General features: G+C 36.3%; 1 protein-coding gene across 1 annotated transcript in view; it reads right to left on the bottom strand.

The window, feature by feature from the left end:
* Nucleotides 1-415: 415 nt before the first annotated feature.
* LOC137400699 (myosin heavy chain, skeletal muscle-like) overlaps nucleotides 416-19,478 on the bottom strand; it is a 30,018-nt gene continuing 10,955 nt past the window's right edge. Inside the window, exons 7-19 of the mRNA XM_068087030.1 lie at nucleotides 18,292-18,663; nucleotides 16,904-17,059; nucleotides 15,588-15,752; nucleotides 13,645-14,002; nucleotides 11,553-11,761; nucleotides 10,021-10,172; nucleotides 9,127-9,381; nucleotides 8,171-8,327; nucleotides 7,665-7,817; nucleotides 5,220-5,384; nucleotides 2,589-3,380; nucleotides 2,310-2,506; nucleotides 416-590 (exon numbers count right to left, since the gene is read on the bottom strand). Of these exons, the coding sequence (XP_067943131.1) occupies nucleotides 416-590; nucleotides 2,310-2,506; nucleotides 2,589-3,380; nucleotides 5,220-5,384; nucleotides 7,665-7,817; nucleotides 8,171-8,327; nucleotides 9,127-9,381; nucleotides 10,021-10,172; nucleotides 11,553-11,761; nucleotides 13,645-14,002; nucleotides 15,588-15,752; nucleotides 16,904-17,059; nucleotides 18,292-18,663 (3,306 nt within the window). The remainder of the gene's footprint in view (nucleotides 591-2,309; nucleotides 2,507-2,588; nucleotides 3,381-5,219; nucleotides 5,385-7,664; nucleotides 7,818-8,170; nucleotides 8,328-9,126; nucleotides 9,382-10,020; nucleotides 10,173-11,552; nucleotides 11,762-13,644; nucleotides 14,003-15,587; nucleotides 15,753-16,903; nucleotides 17,060-18,291; nucleotides 18,664-19,478) is intronic.

The raw sequence follows: 19,478 nt of genomic DNA on the forward strand, positions 1-19,478 counted from the left end.
ATACAATGGCTTGCAGATTTAACCTTCAACTTTTTTTAAAGCTCATTAAACATGTTTACCTATGCCTACAAAATTTTGTGTAAGCCAAAAGAGGGAAAAATAAAATCAGCTAATTATGCAGCAAAGTTCACAGACAATGAGTGTCAGCATGAATCATAAAAAGGTTGTTCTTTATAGGGTTGACAACATTCAATAATAAAAGCATCGACCAGTGTGAATTTAAGTTGTCAGTTTATTTAGATAGAAATGGCCGTTAGCTGAACACTGCAAGCTAGGCTTGCGCTAGCTCAGAGCTCTATTTAAAGGGTGCAGCAGTAGCTTTCTCGAACACCAGTTAACACGAATGGATGATTAGAAAAAAAGAAAAAAGAGAAAGAGCAGTTGTTGAGGATAAAATAAGTAAGGCACTTCACAGTCACGACTCAAACCTTTGAGAGATGAGGAAAAGTGTTTGGCTGTTTACCTGAGTGTCATCCAACTGCTCCTGTTTCTCTATTAGAGTGCCTTTGAAGGGTAGCTCTACGTTGATCTGTTGTTTGACTCCATCTAGCCAAAGCTTTAACTGTTCATAGGCTTCATCATATGAGAGCCTGAGCAACACAAAAGCACAGTAGTATGTACATGGTAGTATGTACACTGTAGTGTGTACACAGTAATATGTACATGGTAGTATGTACACTGTAGTATGTACGCAGTAATATGTACATGGTAGTATGTACATGGTAGTCACAATAAAGGTTTGCTTTATCTATCTATGTATTTCTGTTTTGATTAAGGCTCACACGACACCTTTATTAGACGCACTACTAATATATATATATATATATACATATATGTCATGAAACCTTTAATTTCATGCCACCTTTATTTTAATGTCACTCCTGTTTAATCGCCACTATAAGAAAAGGATTGAAAAATAAAGCGCCACCCTTTAATTGAACACCACTTTTATTTGACCATCACTTTGACATTCTTTGATCTTTACAAACCCATAATAGCAAGTGAAGAGAAGTGTTCTCAAAATTGTACTAATATGATTCAGTTACATCAATAACAATTATTTCTACTGTTGTTTCTGTTCGTATTGAAGTCCGTTTTCCAAATTTTAGTTTTTCTCATTAAAACTTTGAAAGCAGCACCATAAAATTATGCAATATATAACTGTATTAGGCTATTAGTAGTTCCTTGCTTGATGCCTTCTTAATACTTTGCCATATGTGAAAAAATGGATTACATTTATGATGGTATATGAATGACTAGTTTAGGCTGAAAGTTGTGTTTAGCGATGCTGCTAAAAGCTCATCATTTGTGAGAAATGCAACACGTAAGTTTTGCTCTGCTCAAAAAATTGTTTTGAAGCTAATATCGACTAATTCAGCAGTGCAGAAGGAGAGTTGAAGTCAAAAAACATTGTGGAAGGTATTGAACAGCCAGAAAATGTTCCTTCCATCGAAAGCAACAATCAGAACGCATCTGGCCAAGCAAATATTTGTGTTTCATAAATGTTAATTTTTGTTTCTGTATGTATTATGAGTATGCTTTGTTTATGTCACTTGTTCTTGAATACATATATTTGTAGCGATTGATAGATTATTATTATACAACTTATAAATTTTCAGATATATAGCATATTAGTTGATGGCATCCTTGCAGTTGTCTTAACACGGCTATCAATGAAAAGGACGCTCATAACTTGGCTTCTGTCACATATAAAAGGCCAGTTTTGGCTGCAAACTGTAGCAAACATTGATAAGTGCAATGAGCTTTTATGCAACATCATTAAATATAGTTGTGTAATGAAAAAGTTCCTTATAATTCAAAATTATATTTAAAAAATTGAAAGTACCAACAAATAGAAAAGCAGGGCACAGGACCACAGGCTATAGTATGATCACAGGTTATTTGTATGCAGTAGATATTAACTGGTAAAGATATTTTTCGGTTTCCCAATGCATATTTGTTTAGGGAGCCTTGACAAGTTAGCAGATTTATTGCATCCAAAAGGGTTATTGTTGCTGCTTGAAGGAAAGTGCAAAATATAGGCGACAATCGCTAGGCCTGTCAAAGGGTTAAATTTACCCTCCCTAAAATCTTCCATAAAAACGCCAGCCTCTATTTGAGCACCATTTTATTCCTGTCACTATTGGTGAGTTTTTTGGACAATCAACACCGACCCGCTGTTGCCAGTTGAGGCATTCTAGACCACTAGGCAACTACTGCTCCCTACATAGCTGCTTTACATGTAAATGCTATTTAAAAGACTTGCAGATATTATGAGTATAACTCATGCTCGTTTTTGCTTTTCTTACCATTTGGCCTTGAGTTTATCGAGCTGTACTGCTTTGTTGTCTTTCTGGTCAGTCAGCGTTTGGAGTTTAGACTTGATAGCCTCAACTGTCTTATCTACAACTTCATGGCTGTCAGGGCTCGCTGACTTTACAGCATCAGACAGTGTTAGTAGCTGACCATATTCAGCAGCACTCAGGTGCAGTTCAGCTTGTAGTTTCTACAAGTTAAGAATATCCATAGCAAGCGTCTAGTATAGAATACTCGGATACTGTATACTCGGATACCGTGTACTCGGATACCGTGTACTCGGATACCGTATACTCGGATACCGTATACTCGGATACCGTGTACTCGGATACCGTATACTCGGATACCGCATACTCGGATACCGTGTACTCGGATACCGCGTACTCGGATACCGTATACTCGGATACCGTGTACTCGGATACCGTATACTCGGATACTGCATACTCGGATACCGCGTACTCGGATACAGTATATTCGGATACCGTGTACTCGGATACCGTATACTCGGATACCTTATACTCGGATACCGTATACTCGGATACCGTATACTCGAATACCGTATACTCGGATATCGTGTACTCGGATACCGTGTACTCGGATACCGTATACTCGGATACCGTATACTCGGATACCGTGTACTCGGATACCGTATACTCGGATACCGTATACTCGGATACCGTATACTCGGATACCGTATACTCGGATACCGTATACTCGGATACCGTATACTCGGACACCGCGTACTCGGATACCGCGTACTCGGATACCGCGTACTCGGATACCGCGTACTCGGATACCGCGTACTCGGATACCGCGTACTCGGATACCGCGTACTCGGATACCGCGTACTCGGATACCGCGTACTCGGATACCGCGTACTCGGATACCGCGTACTCGGATACCGCGTACTCGGATACCGCGTACTCGGATACCGCGTACTCGGATACCGCGTACTCGGATACCGCGTACTCGGATCCCGTATACTCGGATACCGCGTACTCGGATACCGCGTACTCGGATACCGTATACTCGGATACCGCGTACTTGGACACTTTTAAAATGTGCTAATGGCAAAACGCATTACAACCCAACCAACAGAATTTCAAACATCTTGCTGAGTTTGTCTCTGAATAAATAAATGAACAAGTCATTTATCACTGTTCACTTATGCAATCCTAAATTCCAAAAAGTCTGAGATCTATGAAGGTTACAAAGTAATCTGTGATTCTGAAACTCGAATTCACAAACACTTCATAAAAGTTGCTCTTCTACAGTGTAAATCACACACTTCACAGGTACATATTATAACAATTGTAACATGGACTAGATTCGCTATGCACGATATACATTTATATGAATCATAAAAGTGATGATGCTATTTAGCTATGGTAACATAATCTTAGATTTAACTTTTTATATCATAAAAGTTTTTAGTCTCTTGCAACGTTTCTTTGTCTATAGAATTTTAATTCTATCGGCTCTACATTTATGGATATTAATTTTTGCACAAATTTTTTGATTTTAAAATTGATGTTCCCACGACCAAACACGAGAGAAGCGATTGTTTGGGGGCTTTATAATAAATGAATATGTGCACACAACTCACGAAAATTATTCATCAACACCGTCACAAACCCTTGTACCAAAATCTCTTCAACAAAATTAACCATTTTTCAATGGAGTCGTTTAAGTATAATAACGATACAAACCACATATAAACCTATTTAAATATGCTACCAAGCCTTTGAAATTTGTAGACTATATCCTAAAACTTACCCATCTGATCGGATAATACATAACCAGACAGATTAATTTGGCCTAAAATCGCTATTAAAACCTGACAAGCCAACACCGGCCAAGACCGGCCAACAAAACGCCGATAAAACCGTGCGACCGAGAGTAGAACCATTAAGTCGTGCGTATTTCACGAGAAAAACGTGCACATTTCACCAGTCTATGGCATTGTCCAATTGCCGAAGGTTTCTAATATCTTTCCGTTTTTAATATCTTGTAAAAATAATTAACTATAAGAATAATTATTCGATTTTATAAAATTATTATAAGATTTAATTATAAGAATAATCATTCGAATTTATTTATCCAAAGGTTTCTGTAATAAACGTAGACCATTTGAGGCGTAGACCGATTTACAGGTACAAAATTGTGGTACACAGTGTATCAGCCTTTTTTATGCCTAATTACCGAAGGTTTCATTAAATTATTTAGAACGTTAGCCAAAATTCTTTACATCTTATGTACAAGCTAGGGCCGAACTACAATGCCCTTTTATGACAAGAACATTTTTTTATTTTGCTCCAGTTTGCAGAAAACTTCCAGACGCGTGAATGCTGATGCTCGCTTTCTGTTACACATCGCTATCAAAACCATTCTACATTCAACACAACCAACTTTCAAACTGTGTATATTACACAGCAACTTGCCATTTTACTTCTAATATTGCATTTCTCCTATTGCAGGGAAGAGATATAAACATATAATCTTTTCCTTTCCTTATTGCTGTTTGTTGTACATGATAACACACAGTACATTACAGCTACCATTGCAGCTACCATTGCAGCTACCACTGCAGTTATCCTAGTGCAGTGCAGTGCCATTTGACTGCTAATATTGCATTTCTCAACCAGCATTACTCTTTCTTTTTTTCCAATATCACTTTGGTCGTAGGCTGTATGACAGGGAAATGTCTAGTTATTTTCGCTATTGGCTTGTTAAATTTTAAATTAGGAGAATAGATTTAAGTTTTTTTTTTAAATTAAAGTACTATCTTAAAACGTTTAAACTAAAATGATCCATTCAGTTAGATTCTAGTTTACAGTCCATCCTATCCTGGCACTATAGGTAGTATAAGCCGGTTGCTTCTTTGAGTTTTAAATTAAGCTTACATCAATTGATTCAAGTTGTCCTAAGAGCACTTCCTTGCTGTCGACTCTCTGGCCGAGCTGAGCGAGCACCTCTTCCATCTGACTTGACCTTTGTCGAAGGCTCTGAGAGACATCCTCAAAGCTGTCTTGATTGGCCAGCGCCGCACCATGTGTACTCTTAGCCGTCTGACAAGTGCAAGAAAGATATCGATTAAATGACATGAGAGAAGATATAAAATCATAGCTAATCAATGTTTGATATTTGATCCGCTTTAAGAATTACCAACTAATGTTATTTCATTATAAAATTGCTAGTACCCTGGCTGTGCTAGTATTGCTAGTACCCTGGCTGTGCTAGTATTGCTAGTACCCTGGCTGTGCTAGTATTGCTAGTACCCTGGCTGTGCTAGTATTGCTAGTACCCTGGCTGTGCTAGTATTGCTAGTACCCTGGCTGTGCTAGTATTGCTAGTACCCTGGCTGTGCTAGTATTGCTAGTACCCTGGCTGTGCTAGTATTGCTAGTACCCTGGCTGTGCTAGTATTGCTAGTACCCTGGCTGTGCTAGTATTGCTAGTACCCTGGCTGTGCTAGTATTGCTAGTACCCTGGCTGTGCTAGTATTGCTAGTACCCTGGCTGTGCTAGTATTGCTAGTACCCTGGCTGTGCTAGTATTGCTAGTACCCTGGCTGTGCTAGTATTGCTAGTACCCTGGCTGTGCGCTGAGGGAGATCATCAGGTCTAACAAGTAAGTGTGCAGTTATTGCCAAATGCAGCGAAGTGGGTGACTTTTGCAGATATTAGTGTTTCAGTCTACCAAGCCGAAGGTCATGAGCTCAAAACCTGTTGTAGGCAAACTTGTTTTCTAACCTTTAAGCATGGTATCAGACGGATGCACATTGCTCTTACCATAAGATTATGTAAGGAGTTTTCACCATGTGGTACTTTTAGTTAAAGGTTGACTTGCAACCAAATTCACATTACAGTTATTTGGTATCATAAGATTCACCATGTCTTACTCTGTTATGTTAAAGGTGCTAAATATGTGAAAATATGATTACAAGCTCTTAAAGCTCAAAAACGAACAGTTAATCGCAGCCACACGAGACCGCCGTAGTTTGGATTCTCTTTCCAAAATGGCTCAAATGTGACACATTTGTGAGAGATGGTTTCTGTTTACACTTTCATGCAACCTTATTCGTCGGAATATTTTCACAAATATACTTCACGCATTCAATAAAACCATGTCTATTGTTCTTACGTGTCTATTTTATCATCATCGTAATGCTGTCACTTTTAGCACTGATATCTTATAACTTACCGTAAAAATTCATTTAATTTTTTAGCCTTAGCTTGAAGGAGTACATATCATTGTCTGATAATCATGACGAGCCTGTTGGTCACCTGTGATAATCAAAAAGTGCTGCAAAAATTATTTGCAAAGTATTGGGTCACATGATCAGATTACGACTTGCCGATTAGACCAGGCCGAAACAAAACTGTAAAGTAGCGAGCATCTATATTTGATACGGGGTCTTCGGTAAAACCCGAAATGTTTGTCATAAACTAGTACTACGATAAGTTTTATATTGAGCTTTGTATTGTCCTTTCAATTCACGTGAGAACAACGTGACAAGACAATAACCAAATTTCATGGCTACGTCATCGAAATAAAAAGATTCCAATCTACGGCGGCTTTTCGTTTTTGAGCTTTTAAGAGCTTGTAATCACATTTCCACATATTTGGCACTTACAACACAACAGAGTAAGACATGGTGAATCTTTTGATACCAAATAACTGTAATGTGAATTTTGTTGCAAGTCAACCTTTGATTAGTTTACTGGTAAGATCAATTTGATTTGTTTAATTATCTAAATTTTCTCAGGAATTATCCAAAAAGTTTCTACAAATTACTCCGAGTGACAAACAAGGTCACAGATAACTATAGCTTTTATTGGAGCCATGTTCAACCATAGCGCAAACTTCTCATCTTAGGGAAATTCCTTGACCTTTTTACCGCCTTTGAGCAACAGTATGATGAATGAGTCTTGAATATGTACTAATTAACTAATAAACGTAACCTTTATATTTGTGATCTGTAAATGAAAATTTATTAGTGTTCATTAATATTAAGGATTGTTTCCTCTTTCACAGCAACTGATATAATGGTTAGAGTTGATAACTCTTCTTATTATTTAATGTGTTTTATTGCTGCTCACTGAACTTTTTAGAGATCTCCATTTCTCCAAATCAATACGTTAAAAATGGCGAACAAGCCAAATACTTTCCGAACAAAAGGAATTGATGTGCCTGCTCTACTTGCACCCATTTCTTAACCCTGAGTTTTGTCAGAGAGCTTTTTCGAGTGCTCTCTAGTTAAAGCAGTTTCTGTTTTGAGTTTTGCTTCTTATGCTCACCTGACCCCCAATACATTCAGACACACATATTGTCCACTGTTGGTACTGACTTGAATTGCCTGAGATAGCGAGTGTATTTTAGTCCTGTGTTTTGAGATGGCATCCATAGCCTGGGTTTGTTCAACGGGACAATGTACAGCTTGCGCTAGCCCGCATGTGGCTTGGTAATTTTCATCTAGGGCCTTGAGCTTTTTTTCTAGTTCCTGTAAACAAAAAAATTAAAATTTTCTCATTTAGGACCTATAATGAACACGGCCAAATCTAGGCTCACTATGAAAGATGTTGTTAATTTGGGGGGTCTGAAAGACAAAGAACACAAGAAAATTGAAAAACTAGACAACGCCAATTTGATATCAGTTTTTAGGTTGTTACAGATTAACACATATGAAAAGCCAAAATCCGGTGCTCGAATACCTATGAACTTTAGTCCTAGGATGGTTTGTTAAATTACACATAGAAAGTAACTTCATCTGGGCAAATATATCTTCTCAATAATATACATACTCCTGTATCTAACAAACACTTCCGCAATTGTCTACAAACATAGCCTATGTACCTCAAGTTTATCCATTTGGTGTTGCTTAGCCTGTCTGAAGAAAGGCACATTGCTTAGTGACTGCAAGGTTTCTCCTACGTGTTTCAGTTCTCCACCCAGAACACTGCTTGCCTCGGCGAACTCATCTATTTCTTGTTGCCAATTCTCATGGCTTGTCCTGTACATTATATATCATTATATCTATTGCAGTCTAATCTATTGCATTAAAATCCATAGAACTCCTTAAAATGCTTGCTAGAAATGAAGCCAATTCACAAAAACCTGATCTACAATCAATTGTTATTGAATTTGTTAAGAACAGTGGGTGTTCTCCTACTGCTAGATATGTTGATTTAGTTTACTAACATTGTTGAATTCAAAATATTGAATGGTATGTTTCACACATCCATTGTCACATCACTGATATGTGTCAACTTTCAATTACTAGATATCCACACCATGATGATTATATTTTTTATTTACCAAAAGATACACTCAACAATTATATTGCTAATTCTTTAAATCCTTAGTCTAAAGAGATAAGATGTGTACATAAGCATAATAGTCTGAAGTTTTCCTCATAGAAATTTTTGTTTTTGCATTTATGACACCACATGGCAATATCTTTCTTTTTATTTATTGATTTTTTATTTTATTTATTTTTTGGTGAGGCCATATGTAATACATATTTTCTATAATAATGGTCATGAACTGCCCAATAACAAATATATAATCTATCATTGCATAAGTGAAAGAGCAGTTCCAGTAAATATTATTTATCTCAATAGTGGTACAGATTTGGGTGAAACAACATCAACGATTTTTTTCTAATTTTGCATTTCTAGCGATAAGAACCAAGATAGAAGCATCTTCGTGTTTATTGAGAACGTTGTAGTGAAATCGTACTCTATACATTGACATTGCATCTACCCAAAATGATGTCTGCTTCTCAATTGCAAGTAGATCGGCAATCTCACCTCGCTTCTTCTAGCTGCTGTTTAATATCTTCCATCTTGGATTTAGCTTTAGTTACCTCACCCTGAGAGGTGTCGGCGTCAGGCTGCAGGGATTTGAGGACCTCAGATTTTTCATTCATGTTCTGAATGGCAGCAGCGCTGTGCACCAACTGGGCCTCCAGATTGCTTATCAACTGTAGCCTTGCACCTACTGAGTGCGAGTTGTTGGGGACGCTCTCACACTCACTTAGTGATTGTTCATATAGTCTCAGATCCCTAAAAAGGATATATACGTACATTATCTCAAACCAAGCGCAATACTGTCTAGCCATTAGTTTTTAGGCAAGATTTAAGATAATGGGCAGCATCCAATATGCATCATAAAATCACATTAATTAAATTGAGTTTCTATGGCCAGTTTTTTGTTGCATCACCTTCACACAGTTTCTTATTTGTGCTTTCACTAGGTTTTGCACACTGATGATGTACACATTAACTTCCGCCAGTCATGTCTGGTGATATGGAGATAATAGTGGCATGATGGTTAGAGTGCAGGAACGATTGTGGTTGGGTGCCCTTCCTAACACCCCCAACAGTTCTTATGTGATAAGAACCACCGACCTACTGATCATAAGTTGGCACGCTAACCAGTACACCTCAGATGTTCCTACTCAGTTTGTTTTTACACTGCCGGTAAAATGACTTACTCATTCTCTTATAATTTCTCTTTTTATTACAAGTGCAAGAAGAAAAGTAGACATACACTCCAGATCATCTGAAAAATTAAAATTTTTATTTAGTATTGATTTTCTTCCACTGATTACCCATAATCCACTGGTCAAACTTGGGTTAATTTAACCAAATCTTTGATAGATTAGGGGTATAACAGGTTCGCTAAAGTGACTCTCTACCCACTTTTGATATTGATGCTGAGCTTGCTGGAAATTGTTATCGGCCATCTTGTGAATGGCATTCTGCTTGAGACTGATAGCCTTGCTGAGACTCACTTGTCCTTGACTGAGGGAGGCTAGTTCTCTCTTAGCCTCAGAGGATTCGGCCAGTTTGTACTACAAGTATACACTTGTCATCAGTCTATTTAGAACATACGTCCTTTCTTTGTACTTGGACAAGGCATTGAACTGGGTCATGTACACCTTACCGATGTCTTATTCTAACCCAAATGATGAGTCATGTCACAGCATCATAAACTAATATAATCATCCCACGGGTGGTAAATATGCGTATGTCAGTCTATAATATAAATTGGAGCTTAGACTGTTATAACAAATGATTATCACTATGTTTTCATCGTGCGGATGATGCAAAGTTGGAATTGTGTGCACATTGATTCACTGTGCTATAAGTATTTCGATGAACACTTATCGCATGGTAAGAGCCATAAGTGTTCATTAATAATAATTAAATTGCATGTTGCAGATTAACAGCGACACGGAAACATAGCGCATGATTAGAAAGAATTCTCTACTAGTTAGAGTTTACAGTTTCTGATTTTGAAGTGGTGAATATTTTGGGATTATGCAGCGTATTGCCATTTACCAGAAGGAACTTTTCAAAATCAGCGTCGAATCAGAATTCATAAGCTATCTTATATAGGGAGTAGCTATAACACTCAAAGAATAATAGATGCTTAATGGTTATAGTGAAGAGGACTCACTATGATGTTCACCTAATGAAATTGGGTTGGTCACATTTATACTAGAACTAGTACAAATCAGGTAATAAATTACTGAATTTCACACAGCCAGCAATATACCAGTTTAACTACTATCATTAATATCATTAATATCATTAATATCATAAATACATAAAGAGGTTTTTTAACAGTAACTTGAGGTTAGCTGCTCATGTTATACTTATAGTAGATTGTAAACATGTGATAAATAGTTATAAATGGTAAATAATAATTTGACATGAGTGAGCGATCACTCGAATATCAAATATGACTTCTGCTTAGCTTACTGCAAGTAGAAGCTGTGCATATTGTTTAGAGCATTGTTATACAAACATTGGTTTTGTGATCTTGGCTGGACATGTCTGAGTCTAGTGACAAAGGAGCCTAGACAACTGGAGACATATCCAGTTGCACAAAGCAATTCAAGGTTGGATGTCAGCAGTCCAGTCAACACCAGTTGCCTTTTTTGGGACTTGAACCCGAAACTGTGATTTGCGGTTTAGGCTTTCTAGACTACCTATGACTAGTAGATGATTCTCTCACATATAATATTCCAAACCAGAAGCCAACACATATGGAGAGGCTGAGAAGACTGATTTGTAAGATTTATATAGTTTCAAGAATGACCAAATGCTTACAACGCTATACAACATTTTTACTGATGGTATTAATTGCCTAAAATCTGTCGATTATAAGACTGAATAACATGGTGTCAACAGATTGTTCCACTTCACCGGAGTAACTGAATTCTTACTTTAGTTTCAGCGTTAGCCAGCGTCTGTTCTAACTCAGTGGCCTTTTCTTGAACAGCGGCTAGCTTCTCCGCTGCCTCTTTACAGCTGCTGTGTACTCTCATTATCGTTGCGTCATCCTCAGCACTTGGCAGGGCTTGTAGAGAGTTTTGAATATCAGCAATCACCTGCTGGCTAGAAGTGGAGCTCACTGTGACTTCCTGAGCAACAGCTATAAAGAATATCACCAGAAATGTTAGCAAACAATCAGGCTTACATATAAATATAGATATAATATACTAGCTGTCCTAGGCGGCGTTGCACAGGTAATAAAAAAGCCTTTGGTCAGAAAATTGATTTGTATTTAACATAATTATAACAACATTTGTCATTCTAACTTTCAAACTACATATCATGAGAAAGGTTTTTTGTGCAGTTGAAATAAATTAAGAAAAAATTAAAAACAACTGTAAAGGTTTTCAAACTTTGTCAAACAACTTTTAAACCTCATATCATGAGAAAAATGTTTCGTGCAGGTAAAATAAATTTAAAAAAAATAAAACGATTATAAAAAGGTTTAGATGTAAATGTGAAATAATTAGCAAGTAATAGCTAAATAAAGTCTGTTTTGCTACGAGTACAATAAAAGATGATTCGGTAATGATACAATTAATACGAACTGAGAAAACTAAATGAAAATTGTGAATATATATATATATATATATGTATATATATATATATGTATATATATATGTATATATATATATATATATATATGAGCAATCTTTATTGTGGTAATCAATTGTGGTAGTGGATATGTTGAATTAATAACAACTCTTGCATAGAAGTGCGTGCATACCTGCCAACTCTCACGCATTGGGCGTGAGACTCACGCAATCACCCCAAAGAGAAAATGAAAATGCGTGAGATTTTTGCCCCAATTTCCACAATTCTATATATACTATCATTGATACATCAATTGCCCAAAACCAAATCTCAAGCATTGCCCCACTCTTGGGTTGGCAGGCCTGATTGTGTGTGTGTATAAAAAAGTTACTGTTCAACCAGAAACTATCCATTAAAACTTTGAATACGACGATACTGGTACCTCTCGATATCGGTACAAATGTAAAAATTAGATATCGTACTGTCTTTGTCTGACCGAACGAAGAGATAATGTTGAGGTTCTCCTCCCGAAGACGATATAATTATTCACGTGCGAAGAATTGGCCTTGACCTCAGATATAGTAGTTGAACTTCACAAAAATATTTCTTAACAGGGACATCGTAACAGGTAGCCGCATTTGTATAATAATCAGCATACGCTATAGCTGGACGCTGAGTTTAAGATTCAATGTTCTCCTCAGATGGATGCGCCTACACATCAACACTGAGAAATATATACATGTATATAGATACATGTATATAAGTTTTAGGGTTTTACCGTGGTAATGTCAAGTATTGTGATGCCAATTGCAAATTAAATTTTTTCGAGCTTTGTCAGCTCTGTGTCATGGTTCCGCACTATGAGGAGCCAGCTGACAAAATTAATAACAAATAATTTCTTTAGATTGATTGTGGAAAATTTTTTAGATTTGTCTTATCTGATTTTTAGATCTCATTATTAAAATTTGTTCATATCTGTAGTAAATTTAACTTTCTTCCACCTTTTTATCTTGTCATACAAAACTGTTAGTCTTTTTGAATGAAAATGCATGATGTTTTATGGAACTACACAAATTTGTGGCAACAGTGTGGGTCTTTAATTGATCAAATATTTTTAGAATGGATTGCCACCATTGTTATATCCTCATTCTTCAGATGATTGTCACAAGACCATTCTCACCATCCTCTATCAATCAAAATAAACACTGTACAGCTATGGTTAGGAGATTTCATGAACCTTTTTATCTATGGGCTAAAAAGTTATGGAAACACACAACGCTAATGATTTTTCAACTTCATAGTTGTGAATGCCCTCCCTCAACACCAATGACTACTTCAGTTGAATATTGTATGAATTATGAACTGAATTATGAATTGTTAAATTACAAACAGAGTATTATAATTCTCTCTTCCAATATTAGTGATTTAATTAAATTTTTAATGACACACCATTGATTGCTTCCAGCTCATGTGTGAGTTTTTCGTTCTTTTGCTCAGCATCCACAAGTTTTTCTTCTATTTCTGTTATACTCTCTTCGAGCTCGGGCAGTTGAGAGACGTCAGCAAGCTGTTGAATTTGTTCAGCATGAGCTCGGAGTTTATCCAACTTATCTCGGTGCTCGTCCACTCTTCTCGAGTAGTTTTCCGAGACTTTGCTGGCTGTTATTATACTCCCACCTTCTGTATCGCAGGTCTCATGCTCTGTGCCGACTTCATTGATCCATTCGGATATAGATTTGCTCATTGATTCAGCCTGCTTCCACAGGAACTGCTCCGATTCGGCGCGTCGTAGCCCCTCCTGTAAGTCCTGCAATCATTCAAGTCATATGTTTGTTCATAGACAATAAGGTTTTCTCTTATAACCTGGTTTACGTTAGACATTTGGTACCTGTGCCAACACATGATCTAAGTTCATATTAGTAAACCGGTGTAAAATGGTTTAACCACCCCAAATACTTTATAATACTGTATCATATCATATTATATACTGCGCAAATACTGTATCATATCATATTATATATTGCGCAAATACTGTATCATATCATATTATATATTGCGCAAATACTGTATCATATCATATTATATATTGCGCAAATACTGTATCATATCATATTATATACTGCGCAAATACTGTATCATATCATATTATATACTGCGCAAATACTGTATCATATCATATTATATACTGCGCAAATACTGTATCATATCATATTATATACTGCGCAAATACTGTATCATATCATATTATATACTGCGCAAATACTGTATCATATCATATTATATACTGCGCAAATACTGTATCATATCATATTATATACTGCGCAAATACTGTATCATAATTTGCTAAAACGATGTTCATGTATATCTTTCATTATCTTCGTGTCACGAACAGCGAACAATGTGAACCAAGCCTAAGAGCGCTAGTTCCAGTCGCCATGCACAGACTAGTGATGATGTCACTTCAAAAAATACTTTGTTCCAACTTGCATCAGCCAACACGAAAATGATATGGTCTGCTCAAGACAAACCAGGTGTATAGGCAGTCGCAATTGTACTAAGCTAGTAGACCAATTTGTTATTGCATGAATGTTACTTTGTAAGGAATAGAGGATTTCTGGTTATATATATTAGTAGTGTGGCATCATATATATGCATCATGTTTTAATAATAGCATTGAGATTGAAAATTCAGTATTTGGAGATAAGTTTGCTACTGCTCCTTTACCAAACACCCGATGAAACATTTATGAAGCAGCTCAGTGAGCAAGCAATTGCCAATTACAATCTAAAAGACAAAAAATCAAGCAAAACAGGAAATCAATCTTGATAAACACAAGGAAAGACCAGACAACTTTTTGTAGGTCAGTGATTTGTGGCAGGAAAAGATCCACAATAAAAATTGTAATAAAATAGTATTATTATATTTTATTGCTATTTGGAGGGTAAAAAGAAAGTAATTTTCATAACTTTATTACATAGGTTTTTGATCTAGACTGAGCAAAGCCAGGTAAAGTATGATTTAACAGTCTGCGCCTCAAGCTGGTTGCCAATCACAGCAGAAATCGAAAAAACTATGAGAAAATATAGTTATTCATGTTTATAAAAACCACATGGCATTACTTTTATATCGAAGGCAATTTGGGCAGCTGTTCTGATGATGTGAGCCAGGAAGAATTATTCTGCAGTATTTTAAAGGAGGCATCCTCGGTAGCAGATCTGATTATGCAAAACAATGAAAGAATGAATCTCTGGTATTCGAAAAAGTAAATATTTGAAGTTGTCTACCCTGTTGCTCACATACATCTTAGTTAAGTTTTGAGTTATGTAGGGCTTTCTCTAGAAGTACTTAGCTATCTCAACTTGGTTTTAGGATTCAACCAAAGGGTTTATTACCTGCTCAAATGCTGACCATTGTTGATTCAAGTTTGCTGTCTGCAGCCTGAGATGATCTGGAACAAACTCTGGTAGCAGCTGTCTGACTTCCGTCTCAACCTGCTGGCCTTTAGCTGTCACATATTCCACCTGCAGTTTTTGGTTTGCTAGGGCAGCTTCCATAGCCTGAAGCATAAGGGATGTATGACACTAAACACTATGGAATCTTACAGGTGCCTGTGATAGGTTGCATTTTCTCTATTTTATTTGAGGGTAAACTTGTATTTTTTGTTGATTGAAAGTGCAGATTTTTTATTAGACCGGTCTAAATATGGAACACGTCAGCACGGCAGCAATGTAGTGCAATGATTCCAGAAATACTAAAAATTACAAATAATATAGCTACTAGTATACTTGGCAGTCTCGTGCATCGTGAGAGATCGTAATGAGTAATCAGTATGAGCATAATTAATACATAATGTGGCAACGGGTTTAAAGTGGGGTAGTGGTTAGTGTGCAGGTCTGTGGTCTAGAATATTTAGTAAGATCAAATCCTGTTGAAGACAAATCTTTTTCCATTACTTTTAGCATGACTACGCAGGGAACGGACAATGGTCTTATTACAGTAAAGATTAGACAGAAATAAAGCAGTTTTATTTAAACTTGAAACTAGCAAATTTCAGCTGCTATTATTCATAACGCATAGCATCGCTGCTATTGGATGAATGGTCTTCAATCTATGAGTTGGTCCAGGAATTCCTGATTAGGGGTGCTCACAATCCTAAACGGTGCAAGCCGTTGCACTACTTAGGGGGAGGGTGCAACAGCATTCTTGCACCCCCAGGAGGGGCAAGAATCAGTTATGAAAGATTTTCATCTCTTTAACACATCAAAATAAATATCATAATGCCAACAATGAAAATGACCTGCGCATCTCACTTATCCTTAATAAACCATGTTTTGATCAGATAATAGCAGAGAAGAGGCAGGAAAAAAGTCAATCTGAGTTGTTTTTGTATATGTTGCTGCTGCGTAAAAACTTTAGTCTCTTCTTAGAACGACCTTCCAATAACATTTTGTTATCATTTATTTTAAATGTTTGTTTTTCATTGTTTGAGCCTTTTTTGTTTTATTCAAAACAAGGGGATGCGTCAGTCGTAGGGATTCAGTGATGAAAACGAATGTGTAAGTACTGAATTAGTCTATAGACATCTCTATGTCTATAGACATCTCTATGTCTATAGACATAGTGAGATGCTTTCTATTGATTATATTTTGTGGGTCCTAAATTTTTAACATCATACCTTCTCAATGTTATAAGTGCAACATTTACTTACCTGCAGCTTTTGAAGTTTAGCTTGAGATTCTTGCTGATTGTGGGACGGTTGCTGCTCAGCTAAGTGTTTGCTACTTTCTTTAGACAAGGCTTCTAATTCTTCATATGACTGTTCATAAACTGACCATAGATCTACCAGTCTTTTGCACTGTTCCTCCTACAGACACGCAGACAACTCTATGTCTATTAAAGGGTGCCTGCTATAACATGCGTTACTAAGTTGGAGTCGTCTACTTATGCAATGATCAAGGAGTACTAATCATTAAAAACTCCAGTTAGTACCAGCTTATAATAGTTAACATAATGGCAAATAAAACCACAAATCTTCTAAAAAAAATTTGTGAACGTAAACTTAGGAAAATCTCTTATTTCATCTTTATGGTCTTACATTCTCATCCACTAAAATAATGAATGGATTTCAAAGCCAAGGGTATTCGAAGTTATGAATTTCAAGGCAAATGATTACTCATCCTAATAACTGCCTGCCTTAATGCATAATCACCTATAAATATTCATTTGGGGCCTGACAGCGACTTTCAATTGCATTGCTTCTTTTGCGTTAGCCTTAGCTCTTGTCAAGCTTTATACGATAACAAAAGTGTCAAACCTTGTTGTTGCTAATAAAATCTTAAGGTTTATCAATTCCAGGATTTTTACAAATGATCTAATGATATAAATCGTTGATTAAAATCTTTGATTCATCTCGTTGTTTTATATCATGATATTTTTTATAAAAATTACGATTTTTTGTTTGTTAATAATTTTGTAAAAATAATTGTTTCTTGACAAACAATCTTGTTTTGATGTGTGTATGACAATCTGTAAACACTCCTCTGTCATAAATTAGCAAGTTTGAGGGAGATAACAACGTGTAGTACAATGCTACAGAAGGATACCTTTGGATTTAGCATCTATGAGTTCATTTAGCATAGCCATCCATATATAAGCATAATTTTATATGGATGTTAAATGCAAAAATTTTTGTTTTTTGCATTTAACTTTTGCAAAGAATTTATTAAACTAAAGCATGTAGGTCACTAATACTGAAAAGTTGTTCACAAGCATTCTGGTGTGAAATGCAATACACAAACAAATTGTAGAAACAAAAATGAGTGCAAGTCTATCAATTGGGATTTTTTATCAAAAAATCACCAAAATCGAATAAATTAATTTATTCAAGAAAATCTAATTTTATTTGATTTTTCATATAAAATCAAATAAAAAAAAGAACCATTATTTTTTGGCAGCCGTGATTAAATCATTTCAAATTTTTTGACTTGAGTCAAACAGTACAATCAACTGAATATTTACGATATGACTTACATGTATATACTTTTTAGTTTTCAAAAAAATGGGAAAATAACTCCAAATAATTTGCTTGAGCTTTACCTGGCTGCTTAGCGAACTGTCTAGCTTCTCGACCTGTTCAACACTTTCTCCAACTCGGGTTGAAATACTTTTAGCTCTCGCAACATCCATCTTTGTCAGAGTTGTCAAGCCCTTTTTCATGTCCTCCACTTCACGTCCTTTAATTCTCTTGACCTTTTTGCGAGAGACTTGCAACTCCGACTCAAGACCCTTTAGGTCATCGATCATTCGTACTTGTCTCGCCGCTTCTTTTACAGATGAGTCGATAGCACCAATCGTCTGCTCGGTTTCTACTGCTGTACTTGCTGCCATTTGTCTGATTTCTTCTGCTTGGCGAGCTGCAGATTTCATTGAGTTCAGACTTCCATCGACCTCTGACATGTCTGCTGTCAGCTGGAGCCAGAAATATGGACGCTCAGTACAGTTTCAACCAGAACAATATTATGTTCTTGTATACTTATATACTTACTGTATTGTACTTCATGGACAATGAGTATTATCTCATATAAAAGCCTCATCAAGATTCGAAAAATTTCCAAGCATCGATATCGTTTTTATTTAAAATGTAATATAATGCAACAGAGACAAAATCGTTATGTAAATTTCTATTTGCAAGTAATTTGGTAATCATAAAGCAGTGTGTACACTGGCCAATAGTCAAATAGATTTTGCTAAAAGGTTGATAGGCCAAAATTTTTTGAAAAGGCATTTGTTTTCACCCGACTAAAGATTCTTCGAAAGATCGGTTAAACTGCAGTTTACACTTGTTCACTAGGCTAATAATTGCTCAGTATTGACAACCAATCGGAGCGGGTTAAAAGCACTGCTATTTTCTCACGCAGAATAAGGTAGCGAGTGCTAATAACAAATTAGAATGACCAACGTATTTGAACGAGCCATATTAATTAAAGACTTGAGTAGTGCTATCTCAAAGCTCAAAACAAAAGCATGAAAATCATTCTGATGTACAGTGCTCCCTCGGTTACAACGACCCTGCTATGTGAATTTTTTGGCCCAGAGATGTAGAACATGTTGATTTTTCGCTCTTTCTATATGAGATACTTTTTGTCATATGAAATCAACAAAACTTTTTTTTAAAATTAACTGAAGTTCAGTAGAGTTTCAAAAAATGTATATTACAACAATCGGACTAATAGCAATGACTACCGAAAAGTGTAGCCCAGCTCTATAGCTTATTCAGAAGCAGG

This window comes from Watersipora subatra, chromosome 7, assembly GCF_963576615.1.
Source record: "Watersipora subatra chromosome 7, tzWatSuba1.1, whole genome shotgun sequence".
Classification (NCBI taxonomy): Eukaryota; Metazoa; Bryozoa; class Gymnolaemata; order Cheilostomatida; family Watersiporidae; genus Watersipora; species Watersipora subatra.